General features: G+C 39.7%; 1 protein-coding gene across 1 annotated transcript in view; it reads right to left on the bottom strand.

Moving 5' to 3' along the window:
• Positions 1 to 19,753, bottom strand: part of TEC (tec protein tyrosine kinase) — a 93,230-nt gene that overhangs the window by 16,693 nt on the left and 56,784 nt on the right. Inside the window, exons 5-13 of the mRNA XM_084626413.1 lie at positions 13,647 to 13,775; positions 11,643 to 11,683; positions 9,943 to 10,124; positions 8,963 to 9,028; positions 7,009 to 7,063; positions 6,750 to 6,829; positions 5,808 to 5,941; positions 3,598 to 3,672; positions 129 to 300 (exon numbers count right to left, since the gene is read on the bottom strand). Coding sequence (XP_084482539.1) covers positions 129 to 300; positions 3,598 to 3,672; positions 5,808 to 5,941; positions 6,750 to 6,829; positions 7,009 to 7,063; positions 8,963 to 9,028; positions 9,943 to 10,124; positions 11,643 to 11,683; positions 13,647 to 13,775 — 934 coding nt within the window. The remainder of the gene's footprint in view (positions 1 to 128; positions 301 to 3,597; positions 3,673 to 5,807; positions 5,942 to 6,749; positions 6,830 to 7,008; positions 7,064 to 8,962; positions 9,029 to 9,942; positions 10,125 to 11,642; positions 11,684 to 13,646; positions 13,776 to 19,753) is intronic.

The following is a 19,753-nucleotide window of genomic DNA, read 5'->3' as shown; positions in this document are numbered from 1 at the left end:
TAGCTTTCATCCCTCCAAGAAGTTATACAAATCTCACCTGGCTAGAATTTTTTATTTATAAAGAAGTGCATATGTACCAGAAACCTGGGCCCTGTGGTATAAGTGCTAAGTACTATATAGCAACTCACATCATTACTTTAGCTTCTTCTATGAAGTCCTCCTCATACATTGCACCTTCTCGGATTGCTTTGATGGCCACTTTATATTGCGCCCTCCATTTGCCAAGGCGCACCACTCCGAAGAGACCACTCCCCAATTCTCTCATGAAGGTCAACTCTGATGGATTAATTTCCCATTTCTCTATAAGAAAGAAAAGACAATGACTGTTAAAATATAATAGGGAACATATTAGATCTAAAGTGACAGAGGAGTGTGTGAAAATACTACTAGTAAATTTTGAGAGTTAGGTGTACTTTAAAACCACTTTAAAAATCTTTGTATCTCATAAATTGTGAAACAGCCACAGCCTACAACAAATTTTAACCAAAACAGAGGTCAAAATCAGACTCTGTTTTTTAAACCATTAATTAAATACTAGTCACCGAAAGTTCATGCTCTTGCATGGGTGTCATTCATAAAGTTGTGTGCTTAAAAAAGCCAAGAACTTACAAATTGGACGGTAACAGACTGTGAATCCCAGTGATGATTAAACCTGGTCATATTCTTTCATAGATTTTAAGGCCAGAATGGATCACGGTGATCATTTATCCTGACCTCCTGTATAGCACAGGCCATAGAACATCCCCAAAATAATCCCTAGAGAGTATCTCATCTTGACTTTAAAATGGTCAGTGATAGAGAATCCACTGTGACCCTTGATAAATGGTTCCAATGGTTAATTACTCTCACCATTAAAAATGTACACCTTATTTCCAGTCTCAATTTGTCTAGCTTCAACTTCCAGCCATTGGATCATGTTATGTCTTTTTCTACTAGATCAAAGAGCCCATTATTAAATATTGTAGATACTTATATTTCTATATAGATACATATCCCCAGGGAGATACTTATAGACTATAATCAAGTCACTCCTTAATCTTAACTTCGTAAAACTAAATAGATTGAACCTCTTGAGTCTGTCACTATAAGGTACATTTTTCTAATCCTCTAACCATTCCTGTGGCACTTCTCTGAACCCTCTACAATTTATCAACATCCTTCTTGAATTGTGGGCATCAGACCGGGACACAGTGTTCCAGCATCAGTGCCAAACCCAGAGGTAAAATAACCTCTCTACTCCTATTTGAGATTCCCCTTTTTATGCATCCCAGGATTGCACTAGCTCTTCTGGCCATAGCATCATACTGGGAGCTTATATTCACCTGATTATCTACCACAACTCATGCATTTTTTTCAAAGTCACTGTCCTCTATCCTGTAAACCTGGCCTATGCTCTTTGTTCCTAGAGGTATACAGTTACATTTAGCACTTTTAAAATGCATACTGTTTGCTTGCATCCAGTTTAGCAAGCAATGTAGTTCATTCTGAATCAGTGTCCTCTTCATTATTTACCACTTGCTCAATTTTTGTGTCATCTGAAAACTTTATCAGTGATGATTTTGTGTTTTCTTCCAGGTTATAGATAAAGATGTTAATTAGCCAAGAATTGATCCAAGTTGGACCCCATTGGGAACCAAGCAGCTTGATGATGATTCCCTATTTAAAGTTACATTTTCAGACCTATCAGACAGTTTTTAATCCATTTAATGTGTGCCATGTTAATTGTATACTGTTCTAGTTTATTAATCAAAATGTCATGTGGTACCAAGTCAAACACCTTACAGAAGTCTAAGTATATTATGTCAACACTATTACCTTGTACAACCAAACTTGTAATCTCATCAAAAAAAGATCACGTTAGCTTGACAGGGTTTATTTTTCATAAATCCGTTCTAAACAAAAAGAACTCTCAACCATGCTTGTAGCTGTTTCCATCACTTCACACTGACTCAAACAGACATTCTAGGCTTCAGGGTGGTGTCTGAGGTTATTGTGTGTAGTGGTTGTGTTGCTGTGTGGGTGGCTGCATTGATTTGTGTGGGGGTTGTGTTACATTGGGAGAGTTGTGTGGATTTGTGGCGAATGAGGGGTATGTGCTGAAGAGAGGGGCTGTGTGTGTTTGGGTTTATCGTGTATGCTGGTTGTGTTGTGTGGATGCTTGTTTTGATTTCTTGGGTGGTGCTGGGCGATGTGTTGATTTGTGCAGGTGGCAGTTAGGTACACAGCTGTGGCAGTTGGACCAAGTAATCCACATAGTTTAGTCTCTTGAGGGCTGTAATATCTTGTTCTAATTTCAGGGATTATTGTGTGGGTGCTGGGCGGTGTGGTGACCTGTGATATACAGGAGGTCGGAGTAGGTGATCTGGTGATCCCTTCTGGCCTTAAATTCTATGACCTTAATCCACCATTTGTGCAATCTCCCTCATACAACCAATGAAACTGAGGCATGCAAATTAGTTGTAGAGTAAGGATGGTGGTCTATTGAGTTACCTCTGACATCACAATGGTCTAAGAGGGTTGGCATGGGATAGATGCAGGGCCATACCTAGGGGGGTGCAGGGCCCAGGACAGCCCCGCCACCCTCTGGCCCAAACCCCGCCCCCACTCCATCCCTTTCCCCAAGCCTCCGGCCCGCCTCTTTCCAGCTTCCACCCCCTCCCACAAGCGATGCCGAGAGCAGGCAGGGTGGAGCAGGCTGGGGCTGGGTTGCTCACTGCTGCTGGTGCCATGCCCCCCTCTATCCCCCTATGCCACCCTGGACCCTGCATCCCAAAGTGTGAGGGCCCCCCAAAGTGTGGGATCCGAGCCAATTGTCCCGGTCCGTCCTATGGACGGGATGGCTCTGCATAGATGTACTGGTGGAATTCATAAAGTTAAAGTGACTGAGAACTTAAAAATTGGATGGTAGCAGACTGCAAAATCCAGTGATGATTGAACCTGATGGTTTTCTGAACAAAAAGAACCCTCAACCATGCTTGTAGCTGCTTCCATTGTTTCAGACTGACTCTCTAAGACATAACAGGCTTCAGAGTGATACAGAGTGCCAATCCTGGACTCCTATTATATAGATTGACATTGAATTATCACTTGTATTAGACTTGAATCAGCAAACTGCTCTAAACTAAAATTTTGTCAATTCATCTAAGCATCATAAACTAGAGATGCACAATGTCTGATGTGCTAAGTATGAGCCAGATCATTCTACTCCATCCCACCCCATGGAAAGCTAAAACAAAATATGGGATGGCCAAATTTAAGTAGTAGAAAGAGTTTGAGGGCCTGCAAAGGAGGAAAGGGCATGACCCTCTAACCATGCAGATCTCCAGGCATCCCTAGGGGCAATAGAGGGGGGCAATGAATTCTTGTGGAGGAACAGACCCTCCTACCACTTTCTTCAGGAGCACTGTAGTCCTTGCATTTACTGACACACCTGGATTCCATATCTACTCTTCCTGTGAGGCTTTAAAACATTAATGCAGGCAGTCACAATATAAAATTAGAGATTTCCATCATTTTTAGTATATATTTTGTCAATTTAGATTTACACAATGTCACTTTCTAGGAAATTAGTGTATATTTATGAAGGTGTGTTATTACCGTAGCTGAACCCAGCAGTAGTTGGTGCAGGCTTCTTCTTTGGAGTCACTGGGTATCGCAACCGTGTAACAAGACCTAAAATTTGGAGAAAATTTATAAATGGAACATAGTCTACCCCAAAATAGTGTTAGGCAGCAAGTCACTCATATTTTTATTGTGCATTATAATACTGGATAACCATGAGAATATAGTAGTTGTAGTCATGTTGGTCCCAGGATTAGTGAGACAAGGTGGGTGAGATAATATCTTTTATTAATCCAACTTGTGTTGGTGAAAGAGACAAGCTTTTGAGCATACACAGAGCTCTTCTTCAAGTCTAGAAAAGGTACTTTGTGTCACAGGTCAATGCAAGTGGGTGGATAGAATATATAAATAAATAAAAGTGAGAATATAGTGACAGTACTTTCTTCTAGAAAAAAAAAGAATTGAACTTATTCTTGATGTATTGTATACATCTTCGCTTTGTCTTGATCACTTGATGATTACCTGTTCTGTTCATTCCCTCCGAGGCACCTGGCATTGGCCACTGTCGGAAGACAGGATACTGGGCTAGGACCTTTGGTGTGACCTATTATGGCCGTTCTTATGTTCTTAAAAATTGAATCTGTCAGCATTCATCCCCTCTGAAAATAAGAACTCTTAAATGTGGCCTACAAGTTCTCTGTATTTTTTATTGCTAAAATAATGTACATTTAGCATCTAGCATGTGGACACTCTTAAATCAATTTGAATGTTTAATATTAGCTTAATAAATTGAACACCACTGGCTATTGAGGAGGGACTGCACCTACTGTAGCTTAAGTTGGAAAGGTATAGTCTCATCAGTATGTTTGGTGAGTAGTGCATGCAGCTCCCATTTATAACAACAGGAATCACTCACATAAAATCCCTTTTATTCAAACTCCGTTTTGACTAAATATTCTCCTAACACCTGGTTAGGAAAAGATAATGACATTAAATGAATAAAGGATAAAATAGAGGGAACAATAACCAAGTCAATTTTTTTAAAATGAACTAAAATTATGATGATAAATAAGAATCATTTTTATGTTTTGGAGGAGAGGAATTTGCACTTATCTTGCTTCCAGATTTATTATTTTAGAATTATTTATATTCAAATAATATAACCAAACTTCCTCAGATAATTCTCAGGGGATCCCAGGTCCCTTCAAATTTCATGTAAGCATCTTGCATCCTTTGCCAGATGTAAGCATCCTTTGAGATGGGATCAACCACTGTCTGGACTTGAGGGAAAATCACTGTATTGTTTTAATTTCTGTACACTGGTCAAGATTCTGGAGTGTGCGCTAAATGGCCAGTGGATTCTGTCTGCTAGCATAACCAGCTACAGGATCACCACAGTGCCAGCAGGATCATCTGGTGCCATATGGCTGGTGTACAGGTTCCTAAACCACCCCTTCCTGAGTGCTGGCATAGACAGTGTTGCTGGGATATGTATATACCAATTCCCAGCTGCCTATTCAGACCCTTGAATCTGTTAGTACCTTGTGTTGGCTGAAGCCCTCAGGTTACTCTGGGGTACTAATATTGCACAGAGCAGCGTCAGGATCAGGGGAGTGCAAAGGTGAGCTTTACAACACATTTGGAGCCCCTCCATTGTCTTATCGGTCTGTTCCTAAACCTTAGCCAGGGATCTAGTCCACTGTGTAGTAAGTTAATGAAAGATATTGGATGGATTCAAAATTTAATGAAAAGAGAGTACAGTAAAAAGAAACAACTATATAGTTCTGAACACTCCCTAATTATGAGGAGTTTATTCAATGTGTAAAATTTAGAGGTTATTCATGAACTGGAAAGAATAATTTTTTTAACAAACATTTTCGAGTGACACGATAAACAGAAAATTTTGTAAAAGGCAGTGTCCCATAGTCCCTTTAAAGGGCATTTATGGTCTGAAGAGAAACTATGTTAAGATGAAAAGGAGTACTTGTGGCACCTTAGAGACTAACCAATTTATTAGAGCATAAGCTTTCGTGAGCTACAGCTCACTTCCTCAGATGAGGTGAGCTGTAGCTCACGAAAGCTTATGCTCTAATAAATTGGTTAGTCTCTAAGGTGCCACAAGTACTCCTTTTCTTTTTGCGAATACAGACTAACACGGCTGTTACTCTGAAACCTATGTTAAGATCGCATCATCTTCCTATTCAATTTGCTTCTATTTACTTGACAGAAAAATCAGATGCATTTACCTGCTGCATTATGTTTATGATACTCAATTATCTCTGGAATGGTGTTAAAAAGATGTTTTTCTGCTAGATAGTACTGCTTTGGTGATGTCATTGTTTCTTTTATATGGTAGTGTCTTATTCCTGATGAACCTTCTCTAAAAAACAAGAATTAAAATATGATGGCATTTTTAGGAATGAATCCTGAAGAGAAGTACATGGTAAATAGGAAATAAAATCACCTATACATATAAAACTGTATCTATCCCTGCCAGATGGATAAGAGAGAACAAATGGCCACCTGCTTTGTCCCCCCATACAGCAGCCGGAAACAATCACTTTGGTCATGGAGCTCAAAGACTGTGTAAAGTTAGCACCCACAGTGGCAGTACTGTGTCCAGAAGAAGCAGTGATGAGTGGGCTCACCCCTATGTATTGCTCAGTATCACTGGTTCCTTGGGATTAAAGCACGTGTACCCACTTCAAAGGTATCACTGGCTGTGCTCTCCTTGCCCTCCCTGAAGCTCCTGGAGGCACTGCAGTGCTTTTAAGCACAATGTGTCTCAGAGACCCTTCTGGCGCAGTAGGAATTTGCACCACTCCCAAAGTGGGGCTTTGTCTTAAAGGCACTATCAAGGCTATAAAATTTAGGCCAAAACTTCCAAGTTGGATACCTAAAGTTAGCCACTTCAACAAATGGTCCAATTTTAAGAGGTGCTGAGCACTTTCAACTTGCACTGATCTCAATAACAGTTGTGGGTGCTCAGCACCTCTGAAAATCAGGTTACACAATTAGATGCCTAACTGTGGATTCAGGGGGCTAATTTTAGGCATTCACCCTTTAAAATATTGGTCTTATTTCTTTGTTGAACAAATTAATCTCCTTTTTGTAACTTATGAGCCCGTGTATCTATGCAAATCAAATTCAAACAACAGAAACTGTAATTAGTGGCAACAGTAACTTACCCTCCATATTTTGTATAAAGGGATACCGTATACAGACCCGGCTGACTAGAATCTCTCACCACAAAACCACCTTCTTTATCCTGAAATCCAAGCACAATGACAATTTTGGCTCCAAGCCTTTCTTTTTACTTGTGCTCCCTGATATTTGCATGAGTCAGAATTAACTGATCATTTCATTTTTAATAAGAGGAGCCAGCTTAAGAGAATTCCACTTGTTAACAACTTTGTGCTGGATTGATACAATAATACAAATACTTACCTCATCTCTGAGAAGTTGCTCTGCCTTACTTCTGTTCAGATTTCTGCAATACCATCTGAAAAAAAATTCTAAACTCTTAAAGATATTAGCAATTAAAAAAAAACTTACAAAAAACAAAGTGTTATGAAGTTACTAAGACAGGAAGTCAGAGTCAACATATTTTGCAGTACTTGAGAACAAGAACTGAATCTATTGAACGATAGTGAATTTACAAGAAGGTTCAGTCATCATTACATTATGTAGTTTATAGACAGAACAGTTCTGAAATAAACCCAATAGGCTCTCACAAAAGCATGGAGCGCAATAACGTTCAGTTAATATAACTCACTTTGCAACCAGAATACCTGTCAAATATGTGTATTAACAGCTGTCATTTCAGTAACATACCGTAAGCAACTGAAAATCTTAACTAAATCTTGAACAGGCTGTTTACACACCAATCATCTAGTTACTAAGTGGGCTTATTAAGTTTTTTTTTAATTCAACAACTGTATGAGTCTGTTGGTTAGATTTTGGAGGGTGACTGATCTATTCAAAGTGCAAGTCAGGAGTGAATCAAAGTTTACCTTTGCATACCTTGATCTTGGTGTTAGCTCCGTGCACAGCCAATCCTATGTGCTAGGTTAGAACAGCCAAAGGGCTGTTCAAATTTATGCCAGTAACTGATGGTCCACAGCAGTCAAAAACACAGCTGGGGATTGGCATGGTATGGCGTGTCCCGACTATGCCCCCTTTCTTCTGCTACACTGGGAATAGGTTGGGGAAAAAGTAGCAAACAAGCCTGGCCCCTACATCAGCTCTGCAAAACTAGAAAGTAATACTACAAGGCCAAATCTCTAACAGCTCTATCTTTTGCACCAGAGTAATGCTCCCTGAACTGGTTAGAACCAGACTACAGCATGCAGGTGACGAGGTGCAAAGTCGTTGCACCAGAGAATTCAGCATGATTTCTTCCTATCTCTCCTTATTAATTTCATAGCACAGAGCAAGGCAAGACTCTCAATAAAAGTCTCAAAGATCAGGAAGTAACATTGGAAAAGAATGAGTAACATCTAATAAAGATGAGAAAATGAATCCCTAAAGAATATCTATCTTTGGCCAAAAAATAGAAATGTGAGTCATAAATAATTTTTACCAAAGTTTTGGAATTAATAATGTGGTTTTATAAACTGCTTTACATATCTTTTCTTGCAGTTTGATTTTATTTAGTATAAGTTCATATGAAACTTTAGTAAGTTTTTAATAGATCAGCACAGTAGTTTATGCCTGCTCTTGTTCATAACCTGATATTTTAAAACAAAACTTTAATTTGAAGAAACAGGCTTACAGAAGAGCTTCATAACTTCCATCCTCTCAAGTCTCTCATAAGTAGTTCATAATCACCCATATTGTTAGTAAAATGCTTGTTGTATTTCAAGTTGTTTATAGTTGATGAGCTGATTGAATGCACTAATGTTTAAACTGCACACGGATATCTCTTGTTCAAATTTGGACTTATTGGTCCAGATTCTCTGGTCATCTACATTCATTGTGCTGCTTATGTTCATTGCTTGGGTACAGTGGAGAATAAAGGACTCTACTTTATTCTTTTACAGTCAAGATTCCTTTCAGATGACCATACCACTTCACATTAAAAATTCAACACAGACTTATAACAGATGAAGTTCCTTAAATGTTTCCCTTGATCTAGCAATACTTCTTTGCTGTTGCTCAAATTTGGACTCAAAAGTACAAGCCTGAATCTCCTCTCATTTCTATCATTGTAAATCAGGATATTCACCACTGTGAAACAGTGACAGAGAAAGAAGAAATCAGAAAAAAAAATGTATTTCGAATCTTTTAAATTTATTTCTATAAATTTATACAGATTTATTTTTAAAATATATTCTTGCAATTGCTAAAGCTTAAGGTTTATTTTATCCTATTCCCCATTTTTATGCTACTATTCACTTACTCATACTGATCAAGGTTGTTGGACTTCTTTCCTGTTACATAATTGCTTGGAATATATCCTGTACTTCTAGAAAGAATAAGAGAAACATTGCGCCATAAACTTTAATCACGATACAATCTGGGTAACAAAATACAGAATGCATGCTTAAAACACAGTTCTTCACACTGCTAATTAGTAAAGGTCACCAGCACTCTTTTACCTTATCATTGACCAGTTCCGATTCTCATTATATAGAGGGTTGTGGGTTTTTTTATTCTGACTCATCTTCCCTGCATCTAATGAGGGTACACTGAATGCAGAAGGGTCAAAGTTAAAATACTGAGCCAAGCCACTCTTCCTGTAGAAAAAGCAGCAGGAGGGGACAAAATGAGAAGCCCTATGCTTCCATGCCAGCTTTGTGCTTTGGTGGTCCTAGCTCCAACCCTGGGGATATACTCTGACTGAGATTGTCAGGAGAATTGAGATGCCTGCTGTTCCCCAAAATATATCACCACAACAACCCTGCTGTCTTTCACTAACTCAAAATTACCCTGAACAATTTGCAATATTGAAGCGGTGAATGTTGGAGCATGAAGAGTATCATTAAGACAATGTGAGATGTCTAAAACACCTTTAAAATAAAGGGAAAAGGTGTGGGGGGGGTGTTTGTTTTTCTATAAACATTAAAATTGAGTACATTTTAGTTTAAAAATTCTGACATATCGCAGGAAATTTACTCATAAAAGCCCCCCGCTCTGCAAACTGGTTTGTGCAGAGCCCCACTGGGTTTAAAGGGATTCCGTGTGGGCATAAAGGTCGATGAACATGGATCAGACTGTAGGATTGTGGCTCAAAATCAGATATGGGCAGCTAAACACATCTAGTTTTTAGGTACATTATTCTTGTTATTTAGTAGGAATAATCAACATAAATTACTGCAACAAGGGAATAGTCTTGCTCAATAGTGCAGTGGGTGCAAAAAGGATGGAAATGCATCTCACCCATATTTATCTCTTGCTTTCCACCAATGAATGTCATTTTTTTCAATTATTGTATATTCTTCACCTCTCTCTAGTCTCAAATCATGAGACTCTGTGGGTTGAAAATCATACATTGCTACTACTATTTCCTCATCTTCATCTTCATCTTCCTCAGCTGGGGGAACAGGTGGTGGAGGCCTTCGCTGAAAATGAGATAAAATTACTGGTATTCCATTCAAGCAAAGCAAAACACTCATTAAGACATTGAAGATGAAGGTCGGGTCAGTTCTGAGCTCGTTCAATAACTAGTTAGCTGAGCTGCAAGGCCCTACACTCAACTTGAAGGCATTTGGGTGCAACATCATAACTTCTGAATGCCAGAGGTGATCAATTCCAAAATGTGAGGGAAATGCTGTAGACGTCGATGAGCAGAGCCCTGCTGATTTGGGGGAAAATTGAAAAATTTGAAGGGGGAAAATGGGAAACGTAGCCCCTGCCATCTGTTCAGCACAGCCAAAGCTTCAAGCACCTCTGCAACTCTCTAGAGAGCAAAAAACTGGTTGATGTCACCCATTAAACATCTCTAAGCATAACAATACTCTAATCTCAGTTCTGCTTATCCTCCCATTAGAGTTTAACCTGTTGCCATCCCAGGTCCCCCAGTGACTTATCTTCCACATAGAAAGAAGAGAAAAAATAATGGTGGGGAAAGAAGAATTAGGGGAGATCCTGGCATTGGGTGAGGGGGAAATGGGGGGCACCCAACCACTATCATGATGGGAATGCAGGAGCATGAGGAAAGAGGGAGCATACAGAGCTCCTGGCATGAGAGGAAAGAAAGATGGGGGCAAGGGTAGAAGGGGGAAATAGGGGACCCTGGTATAAGGAGAGGAGGGATACTGAGCCCTTGGCAGGGGAAGACTGAAGGACTCTGGCAGGCAGAGAAAGGGATGCACATCAAGCCTGTGGCATGGGGTGGGAGGAGAATGGAGGACCCTGGTATAGGGGGAATGGGGTACACACAGAACTCCTGGCATGGGGGAAAAGGGAATGGATGGCACATAGAAGCTGTGGCATGGGGAGAAAGGAGGAATGCAGGGTGTAATGCGGAGTCCCTGGCATAAGAGAAGGGGTGGAGCTTGCAGCAAGCCCCTGAAATAGAGGGGGATGAGTGGGTGGCACACTGGAAGCTTATGGAGAGAATAGAGTGATGCAAGGAGCCCCTGGTATGTGCAATAAACTCGGCCTAAAGAAACAACAAAGTGCACAACTCTCTATTTATTAACAGACAGCTGAATATTTAGGTGTCCTGTTATAGAAGAGGGTTCTCTTTACATGTATGGTATTGAACAGTTTAGGCAAATTTGTTTAGCATTTTACATACTGGCTTATTTTTTTTAAATAATAGATGAACTATAAAAGGGCCCAATCTTATAAACATTTATCCCCAACCATAATGGCTACTATGGTGAGTACTCTAATTCAAGTCAATAGGGCTATTCAAAGTAATAATCACTATGGGCCAATCCAAATCCCACTGTAATTAATAGAAAGTCCATTGATGTCAGTTTGAGCTGGATCAGGCTCTATGCCTGGCAGTGCTTGCAAGATTGGACCCTAATCCTTGAAAGAAACATATTATAGTGAGCCTAAGTACTGTATACAAAACCCTTCTCAGTCAATTGCAGTGAACTACTCAGTGTTCTGAAGATTCCACCTACCTTATTTGTATCTGGTAATGAAGAGGGTGATTTCCTTATGCCTAAAAGCAATGCAGTAGAAGTAACTATGTTACATTTATAAATATACTGATAATAATATAAAAGATTTTAAAATTCAGACAAGATTTTTAACATCTTAACCAGCCCTCCAATTAGTACAAACTTTTAACTCCTAGAAAACAAAAACAGCTCTGACAAAAAGCTCTGTAAACCCATACTTAGTATGACAAAATGTAAATTGAACTTAGTGGAAAAGTGCATGCCTGGCAGACCTAAAGACTGAAGTCTACATCTATCCACAGAAAATGTAAAGTCCATCTCAGGAAAAAAATCATTGACATTAAAAAAAAAGTTGACATTAAAATTGTGAGTATACAGCAGTAATTTGAAGATAAAAACTAAAAGGAATTTCTTTTTAAAAGCCTAAAACCCACCAAAAGAATATTCAAAATTAAATTTAAAAGAAACTTCCTGCCTGCACAGTTTAGGTGGTGAATAGGAGATGATCTCCCTCCTGAAGACCTCAGGAGATACTCAGAGGCATTGGAAGAACTCGGTACTTGAGCCCTTTTTTAGTGTCTTTATGATATATAGAGAAGGCTTGAAAAGATTTATGTCTGTTCACCGCCACTGCTCCTTCACCCAAAAAGAGGCATTTTTTTCTTTGTTTTTTTTACATTAAAAACTCAGTCCTGTTTAGCCTGGAGGACACCACTGTACATATGTCAAGGCAGGGATTATTATCTTCCTGTTTGTATAGTGCCTAGCAGAATCAGGCTGACCATGATCCTGACTGGGGCCTTTTGGTGCTACAGTATAAATAATAATAATTTATTAATCAGGCCTTACACATTTCTAAATATGCTAGACCACACTGTTGCCATTTAAGGCCCTAATAAGTCCACTGACTTCAGCTGGACTTAAGCACGTGCTTAAGTGCTTTCCTTAATATGGATGCTTTCCTGAATCAGGGTCTAACTTAATTCTATACATACAGATGTAGTATTTACTATAGTTGGGGCCAGTTTGCACGCCAGATTGCATCTATACTGTTGTGCAATCACAACCTATGATTTACATGTGCAAACAGCAACATGTATATGGAAATCAGAGTTCAGCTAGGTTTGGGCACACAAAGTCTGGTGTACACATTTATGGAAATTTTGTCCTATTTCCCTACATCTATTGGTCCTGATTCTCTTCTTCTATCATTTTTACACTGGTGTAATTATACTGACTCCAACATAGTTATTCTTAATTTCCACTGGTTTAAGTGATAAAAATATCAGGTTCATAGAATCATAGGACTCGAAGGGACCTCAAGAGGTCATCTAGTCCGGTTCCCTGCACTCATGGCAGGACTAAGTATTATCTAGACCATCCCTGGCAGGTGTTTGTCTAACCTGCTCTTAAAAATCTCTGATGGAGATTCCAGTGCTTAACCACCCCGACAGCTAGGAAGTTTTTCCTGATGTCCAACCTAAACCACCCTTGCTGCAATTTAAGTCCATTGCTTCTTGTCCTATCCTCAGAAGTTAAGGAGAACAATTTTTCTCCCTCCTCCTTGTTACAACATTTTATGTTCTTGAAAACTGTTATCATGTTTACCTTCAGTCTTCTCCAGATTAAACAAATCCAATTTTTTCAATCTTCCCTCACAGGTCACGTTTTCTAGACTTTTAATAATTTTTGTTGCTCTTCTCTGGACTTTCTCCAATTAAAGGGACTTTGTCCACATCTTTCCTGAAATGTGGCCACCAGAACTGGGCACGATACTCCAGTTGAGGCCTAATCAGCCAGAAGTCTTGTGTCTTTCTTACAACACTTCTGCTAATACATCCCAGAATGATTGCTTTTTTTGCAACAGTGTTACACTGTTCACTCATGATTTATTAGATTTGTTTAATAAGGAAGGCGCTCAGATACTATGATAATAAGGGTCATATAAGTAGATAGATGAAAATCAAGCTAAAATGATAATATAGGAAAAACATATGTACTTACTGTTTTCAAAAAGATTGTATTTTTCACAGCCAGGTGCTAACTTTTCTGTTTGTCTGCAACATTGATAAATTCCTTCTGTCCAGAATTTAGGATGGTACTTTATCATTATATTACTATTTTTCTTTATTTCTATAAAAGGTAAATAGTAAATAGTTTAAGGCACGAAAAAGCTCTAATAATAATTTCATGTTATTAATTCATAAATACTACAACACTGAACATAAGGGCATAATCAATACTACTTCTGGTACTTATTGCAATGTTACTACTCTTGAGAGATTCATTACAAGTTAATGTGGATGTCATACAGTCATTATGTAGGTGATAATTTCATCAAGCTACAGGATGACTTCTCCACAAGAATGCTTTTGGGGGCCCAGACTATTGTTTAAGAATTCACTTTAATGGAGCTAGGTGAAGCATTCCAGCATTTTAGGATAGCTTTATTATGAAGAGCATCAAAGTAACAACATTGCCTATCTCAAGATTTTCTGATATGTGACACAGTGAATGCCGCTGAGTGCATTATCTAATCAGCAAAGTATTGCTGCCACCAGTTTTTCTGAAGCTCTGAATCTGAGGGGTTCAGTTTCAGAAATGTACAGCTAGCAAATAGCCCAGAAGAAAGGCCAAACATGATGTAATGTGAGCGGCTCTCACAGGAACCTACTTTATCGACCTAAGTCTGAACGTAGTTAACCTGTACCATCAATAGCTCTGCTTACCTTTAAAAAAATAGCAAGACATAATATTACAACTCATATCTGCATTGACAGGGACACAGGGTAATTGGTGGCCCCTCTGACAACATTCTGCAGAAGCTGATTTTTTCATCAGGCCTTTTACACAAACCTCTAGATAGTCATATGTTTTACTGCACCTACAGTAATTGTGATTATAGTGCATGGAATGACATAGACCTGAAAGCACAAAAGAAGTTAGGTACCTAATTCACTATTTTAAGTGCCTAAGACCTGGTTTTGGCACCAGTTCGATGCACAAAACTACCTGCCAAACCCTGTAGGCACCCAAACTCAGTTGCTGCCTAAGTTTTTGCAGTAAAAGTTCCCTAGGCACCTATGTTTCTGTCTCTGGGCATACACACTGCTGCCTCCCACTAGGTATTCAGGCACCTATCTCCCTGCCTGTGTCCAAGAGTAATTTAAAAAAAAGGGGAAGATAGGCTTTTCGTTTGGCCACCCAAGTCACATATGGGGTCCAAGCCGGTATATGTTTGAGAAGCCACCTGCTGGATTGGGCCCCTCAGGTGAGTTCACACAAAACAGCTGTGGGAGGGGAAGACCTCTTGATATCTTTTAGCCCAGTGGTTAGGGTTCTCACCTGGGATATGGAGGATCCATGGTTCAGGTCCATGCTCCACCTGAGGGGGGTGGGTGGGAAGAAAAGGATTTGCCAACTCTCAGGGGAGTGTTTTAACCATTTGGCTACAGGATATTCTGATGAGAGGCTTCATTATTTCTCCAGTTGAAGCTGTTGCACTCTGGATAAATAATTAGAATGTCTAGAGCAGAAAGACTGGATCCCAGGTCTCACACCTCCTGGTTGAGTGCGCTAACCACCAGACTGTGGAGTCATTCTCATCCCTGTGCTCATGGGTTGGTTGGTTTTTCCTCTCTCTCTCTCTCTCTCTCTCTCATGTCATTTGGGCCAGAGCGTGAGAGAATGCACAAGCATTAGACACAGCTGGTATAGCTCAAATGCTTGGAAGCTGGGGCAAAGAATCATCTTGTTTACAGCCCCCACTGTTCCTCCAACACATGCACATACTGCTGCAGTGCATAGTTTAAGCTGCACACTAAAGCAAATCAGCCCCAGCGTGTCCAGCTTACAGGGATATATCTGCTTTTTAGTACTTTACTGCTCTACTGAAATATTTCCAGCAGTAGATTTGTAGAGAAAAACTATTTGAACTTGAAGTAGCAAAGTCAAGAAAGCAGTAGCACTGCAGTAATTAATTTACAAAGTGATTTGCTCGTTAAAGGTCTCAAAGCGCCTTAGCAATTTAAATTGATATCCAAACTACTCGTATGGATCATATCACCTATCACCAAAATTGTCTGCTGCTGGATGAAAGCAGCAACTCTTACACAGTACACAGAAAAGCTAAACAAAATTTAGGACAGGAAATTATACATAATATCAATGACACTGCAAGGAGAAATTTAGATAGGCAAGACGTAACTGCCAAAGATAGAATGTGGGCCAACCCACCAACGTTACCAAATCCTTTTCTTGCAAAAAAGTAGCTTTGAGGTCTTTAATGATCACAAGTGGTCAAAACTTTAGTTTTACACATCATCCAAAAGATAGCACCTACAGCAGCACAGTGCTTCCTAATATCTTATTGAAGAATTGGTTCAGTGTGATTCAGAGATAAGCATAGGTTTCAGAGTAGCAGTCATGTTAGTCTGTATTCGCAAAAAGAAAAGGAGTACTTGTGGCCGATAAAGTGAGCTGTAGCTCACGAAAGCTTATGCTCAGATAAATTTGTTAGTCTCTAAGGTGCCAAAAGTACTCCTCTTCTTTTTAGAGATAAGCATGCTATACATTGAATAACAAATAGCACTTCCTACAGTAGCTGTTTATTATAAGATTTCCATGTTCTGACCCTTCTTATCTTGTGATAAATGACAGGATTGTAGCATAAGGTATTCTTAATTTCTGCCCCCAGGGACTTTACAAGCTATCTTTTTGTTCTGTGTTTGTACAGAATGTAGCATAACAAGGTCCTGATCTGTCCTGGGCTCCCGGGTGCTACCTCAATACAAATAATTATGGCCCTACCAAATTCATGGCCATGAAAAATGTGTAACGATCATGAAACCTGATCTCCTTCGTGCTAGAACTAGAGCTACTGGTGGAGGAAGTGAAACGAGATATTATAGGGATAACAGAAACATGGTGGAATAGTCGTCATGACTGGACAACAGGTATTGAAGGGTATGTGCTGTTTAGGAAAGACCAAAATAAGGTAAAGGTGGTGGAGTAGCATTGTATATCAATGATGAGGTAGAATGTAAAGAAATAAGAAGCGATGAAATGGATAAGATAGAGTCCGTCTGGGCAAAAATTACATTGGGGAAGAAAACTATTAGAGCCTCCCCTGGGATAGTGCTTGGGGTGTGCTATAGACTGCCAGGATCTAATTTGGATATGGATAGAGTCCTTTTTAATGTTTTTAATAAAGTAAATACTAATGGAAACTATGTGATCATGGGAGACTTTAACTTCCCAGATATAGACTGGAGGACGAGTGCTAGTAATAATAATAGGGCTCAGATTTTCCTAGATGCGATAGCTGATGGATTCCTTCATCAAGTAGTTGCTGAACCGACTAGAGGGGATGCCATTTTAGATTTGGTTTTGGTGAGTAGTGAGGACCTCATAGAAGAAATGGTTGTAGGGGATAATCTTGGCTCAAGTGATCATGAGCTAATTCAGTTCAAACTGAACGGAAGAATTAACAAAAATAAATCTGCGACTAGGGTTTTTGATTTCAAAAGGGTTGACTTTCAAAAATTAAGGAAATTAGTTAGGGAAGTGGATTGGACTGAAGAACGTATGGATCTAAAGGCAGAGGAGGCCTGGGATTATTTTAAATCAAAGCTGCAGAAGCTATCAGAAGCCTGCAACCCAAGAAAGGGGAAAAAATTCATAGACAGGAGTTGTAGACCAAGCTGGATGAGCAAGCATCTCAGAGAGGTGATTAAGAAAAAGCAGAAAGCATACAGGGAGTGGAAGAAGGGAGGGATCAGCAAGGAAAGCTACCTTATTGAGGTCAGAACATGTAGGGATAAAGTGAGACAAGCTAAAAATCAAGTAGAGTTGGACCTTGCAAAGGGAATTAAAACCAACAGTAGAAGGTTCTACAGCCATATAAATAAGAAGAAAACAAAGAAAGAAGAAGTGGGACCGCTAAACACTGAGGATGGAGTGGAGGTCAAGGATAATCTCGGCATGGCCCAATATCTAAACAAATACTTTGCCTCAGTCTTTAATAAGACTAAAGAGGATCTTATGGATAACGGTAGCATGACAAATGGGAATGAGGATATGGAGGTAGATATTACCATATCTGAGGTACAAGAGAAACTCAAACAGTTTAATGGGACTAAATCGGGGGGCTGAGATAATCTTCATCCAAGAATATTAAAGGAATTGGCACATGAAATTGCAAGCCCATTAACAAGAATTTTTAATGAATCTGTAAACTCAGGGGTTGTACCGTATGATTGGAGAATTGCTAACATAGTTCCTATTTTTAAGAAAGGGGAAAAAAGTGATCCGGGTAAGTATAGGCCTGTTAGTTTGACATCTGTAGTATGCAAGGTCTTGGAAAAAATTCTGAAGGAGAAGGTAGTTAAGGACATTGAAGTCAATGGTAAATGGGACAAAATACAACATGGTTTTACAAAAGGTAGATCGTGCCAAACCAACCTGATCTCCTTCTTTGAGAAAGTAACAGATTTTTTAGACAAAGGAAACGCAGTGGATCTAATTTACCTAGATTTCAGTAAGGCGTTTGATACTGTGCCACATGGGGAATTATTAGTTAAATTGGATAAGATGGTGATCAATAGGAAAATTGAAAGGTGGATAAGGAATTGGTTAAAGGGGAGACTACAATGGGTCCTACTGAAAGGTGAACTGTTAGGCTGGAGGGAGGTTATCAGTGGAGTTCCTCAAGGATCGGTTTTGGAACCAATCTTATTTAATCTTTTTATTACTGACCTCGGCACAAAAAGTGGGAGTGTGCTAATAAAGTTTGCGGATGCTACAAAGCTGGGAGGTGTTGCCAATTTAAAGAAGGACAGGGATATCCTGCAGGAGGATCTGGATGACCTTGTAAACTGGAGTAATAGTAATAGGATGAAATTTAATAGTGAGAAGTGTAAGGTTATGCATTTAGGGATTAATAACAAGAATTTTAGTTATAAGCTGGGGACACATCAATTAGAAGTAACGGAGGAGGAGAAGGATCTTGGAGTATTGGTTGATCATAGGGAGCCGCCAATGTGATATGGCTGTGAAAAAAGCTAATGCAGTCTTGAGATGCATCAGGAGAGGTATTCCCAGGAGGGATAAGGAGGTTTTAGTACCGTTATACAAGGCACTGGTGAGACCTCACCTGGAATACTGTGTGCAGTTCTGGTCTCCCATGTTTAAGAAGGATGAATTCAAACTGGAACAGGTACAGAGAAGGGCTACTAGGATGATCCGGGGAATGGAAAACCTGTCTTATGAAAGGAGACTCAAGGAGCTTGGCTTGTTTAGCCTAACTAAAAGAAGGTTGAGGGGAGATATGATTGCTCTCTATAAATATATCAGAAGGATAAATACCGGAGAGGGAGAGGAATTATTTAAGCTCAGTACCAGTGTGGACACAAGAACAAATGGTTATAAACTGGCCACCAGGAAATTGAGACTAGAAATTAGACGAAGGTTTCTAACCAACAGAGGAGTGAAGTTTTGGAACAGCCTTCCAAGGGAAGCAGTGGGGGCAAAAGATCTATCTGGCTTTAAGATTAAACTTGATAAGTTTATGGAGGAGATGGTATGATGGGATAACATGGTTTTGGTAATTAAATATTCACGGTAAATAGACCCAATGGCCTGTGATGGGATATTAGATGGGGTGGGATCTGAGTTACCCAGGAAAGAATTTTCTGTAGTATCTGGCTGATGAATCTTGCCCATATGCTCAGGGTTTAGCTGATTGCCATATTTGGGGTCGGGAAGGAATTTTCCTCCAGGGCAGATTGGAAAAGGCCCTGGAGGTTTTTCGCCTTCCTCTGTAGCATGGGGCACAGGTCACTTGCTGGAGGATTCTCTCTTCCTTGAAGTCTTTAAACCACGATTTGAGGACTTCAATAGCACAGACATAGGTGAGAGGTTTTTTGCAGGAGCGGTGGGTGAAATTCTGTGGCCTGCATTGTGCAGAAGGTCAGACTAGATGATTATAATGGTCCCTTCTGACCTAAATATCTATGAATCTATGAATCTGGCTACTGTAGGGGAGGAGCAAGTCTGAATGTGCCCCAACTGGGGGCTTCTACCATGGGACGAGCTACAGCTGCTAGTCCCAG

The sequence above is a fragment of the Lepidochelys olivacea genome (genome assembly GCF_965140295.1).
Source record: "Lepidochelys olivacea isolate rLepOli2 genome assembly, chromosome: 4".
In the NCBI taxonomy this organism is placed as follows: Eukaryota; Metazoa; Chordata; order Testudines; family Cheloniidae; genus Lepidochelys; species Lepidochelys olivacea.
This window is presented reverse-complemented; position numbering and strand designations above follow the sequence as displayed.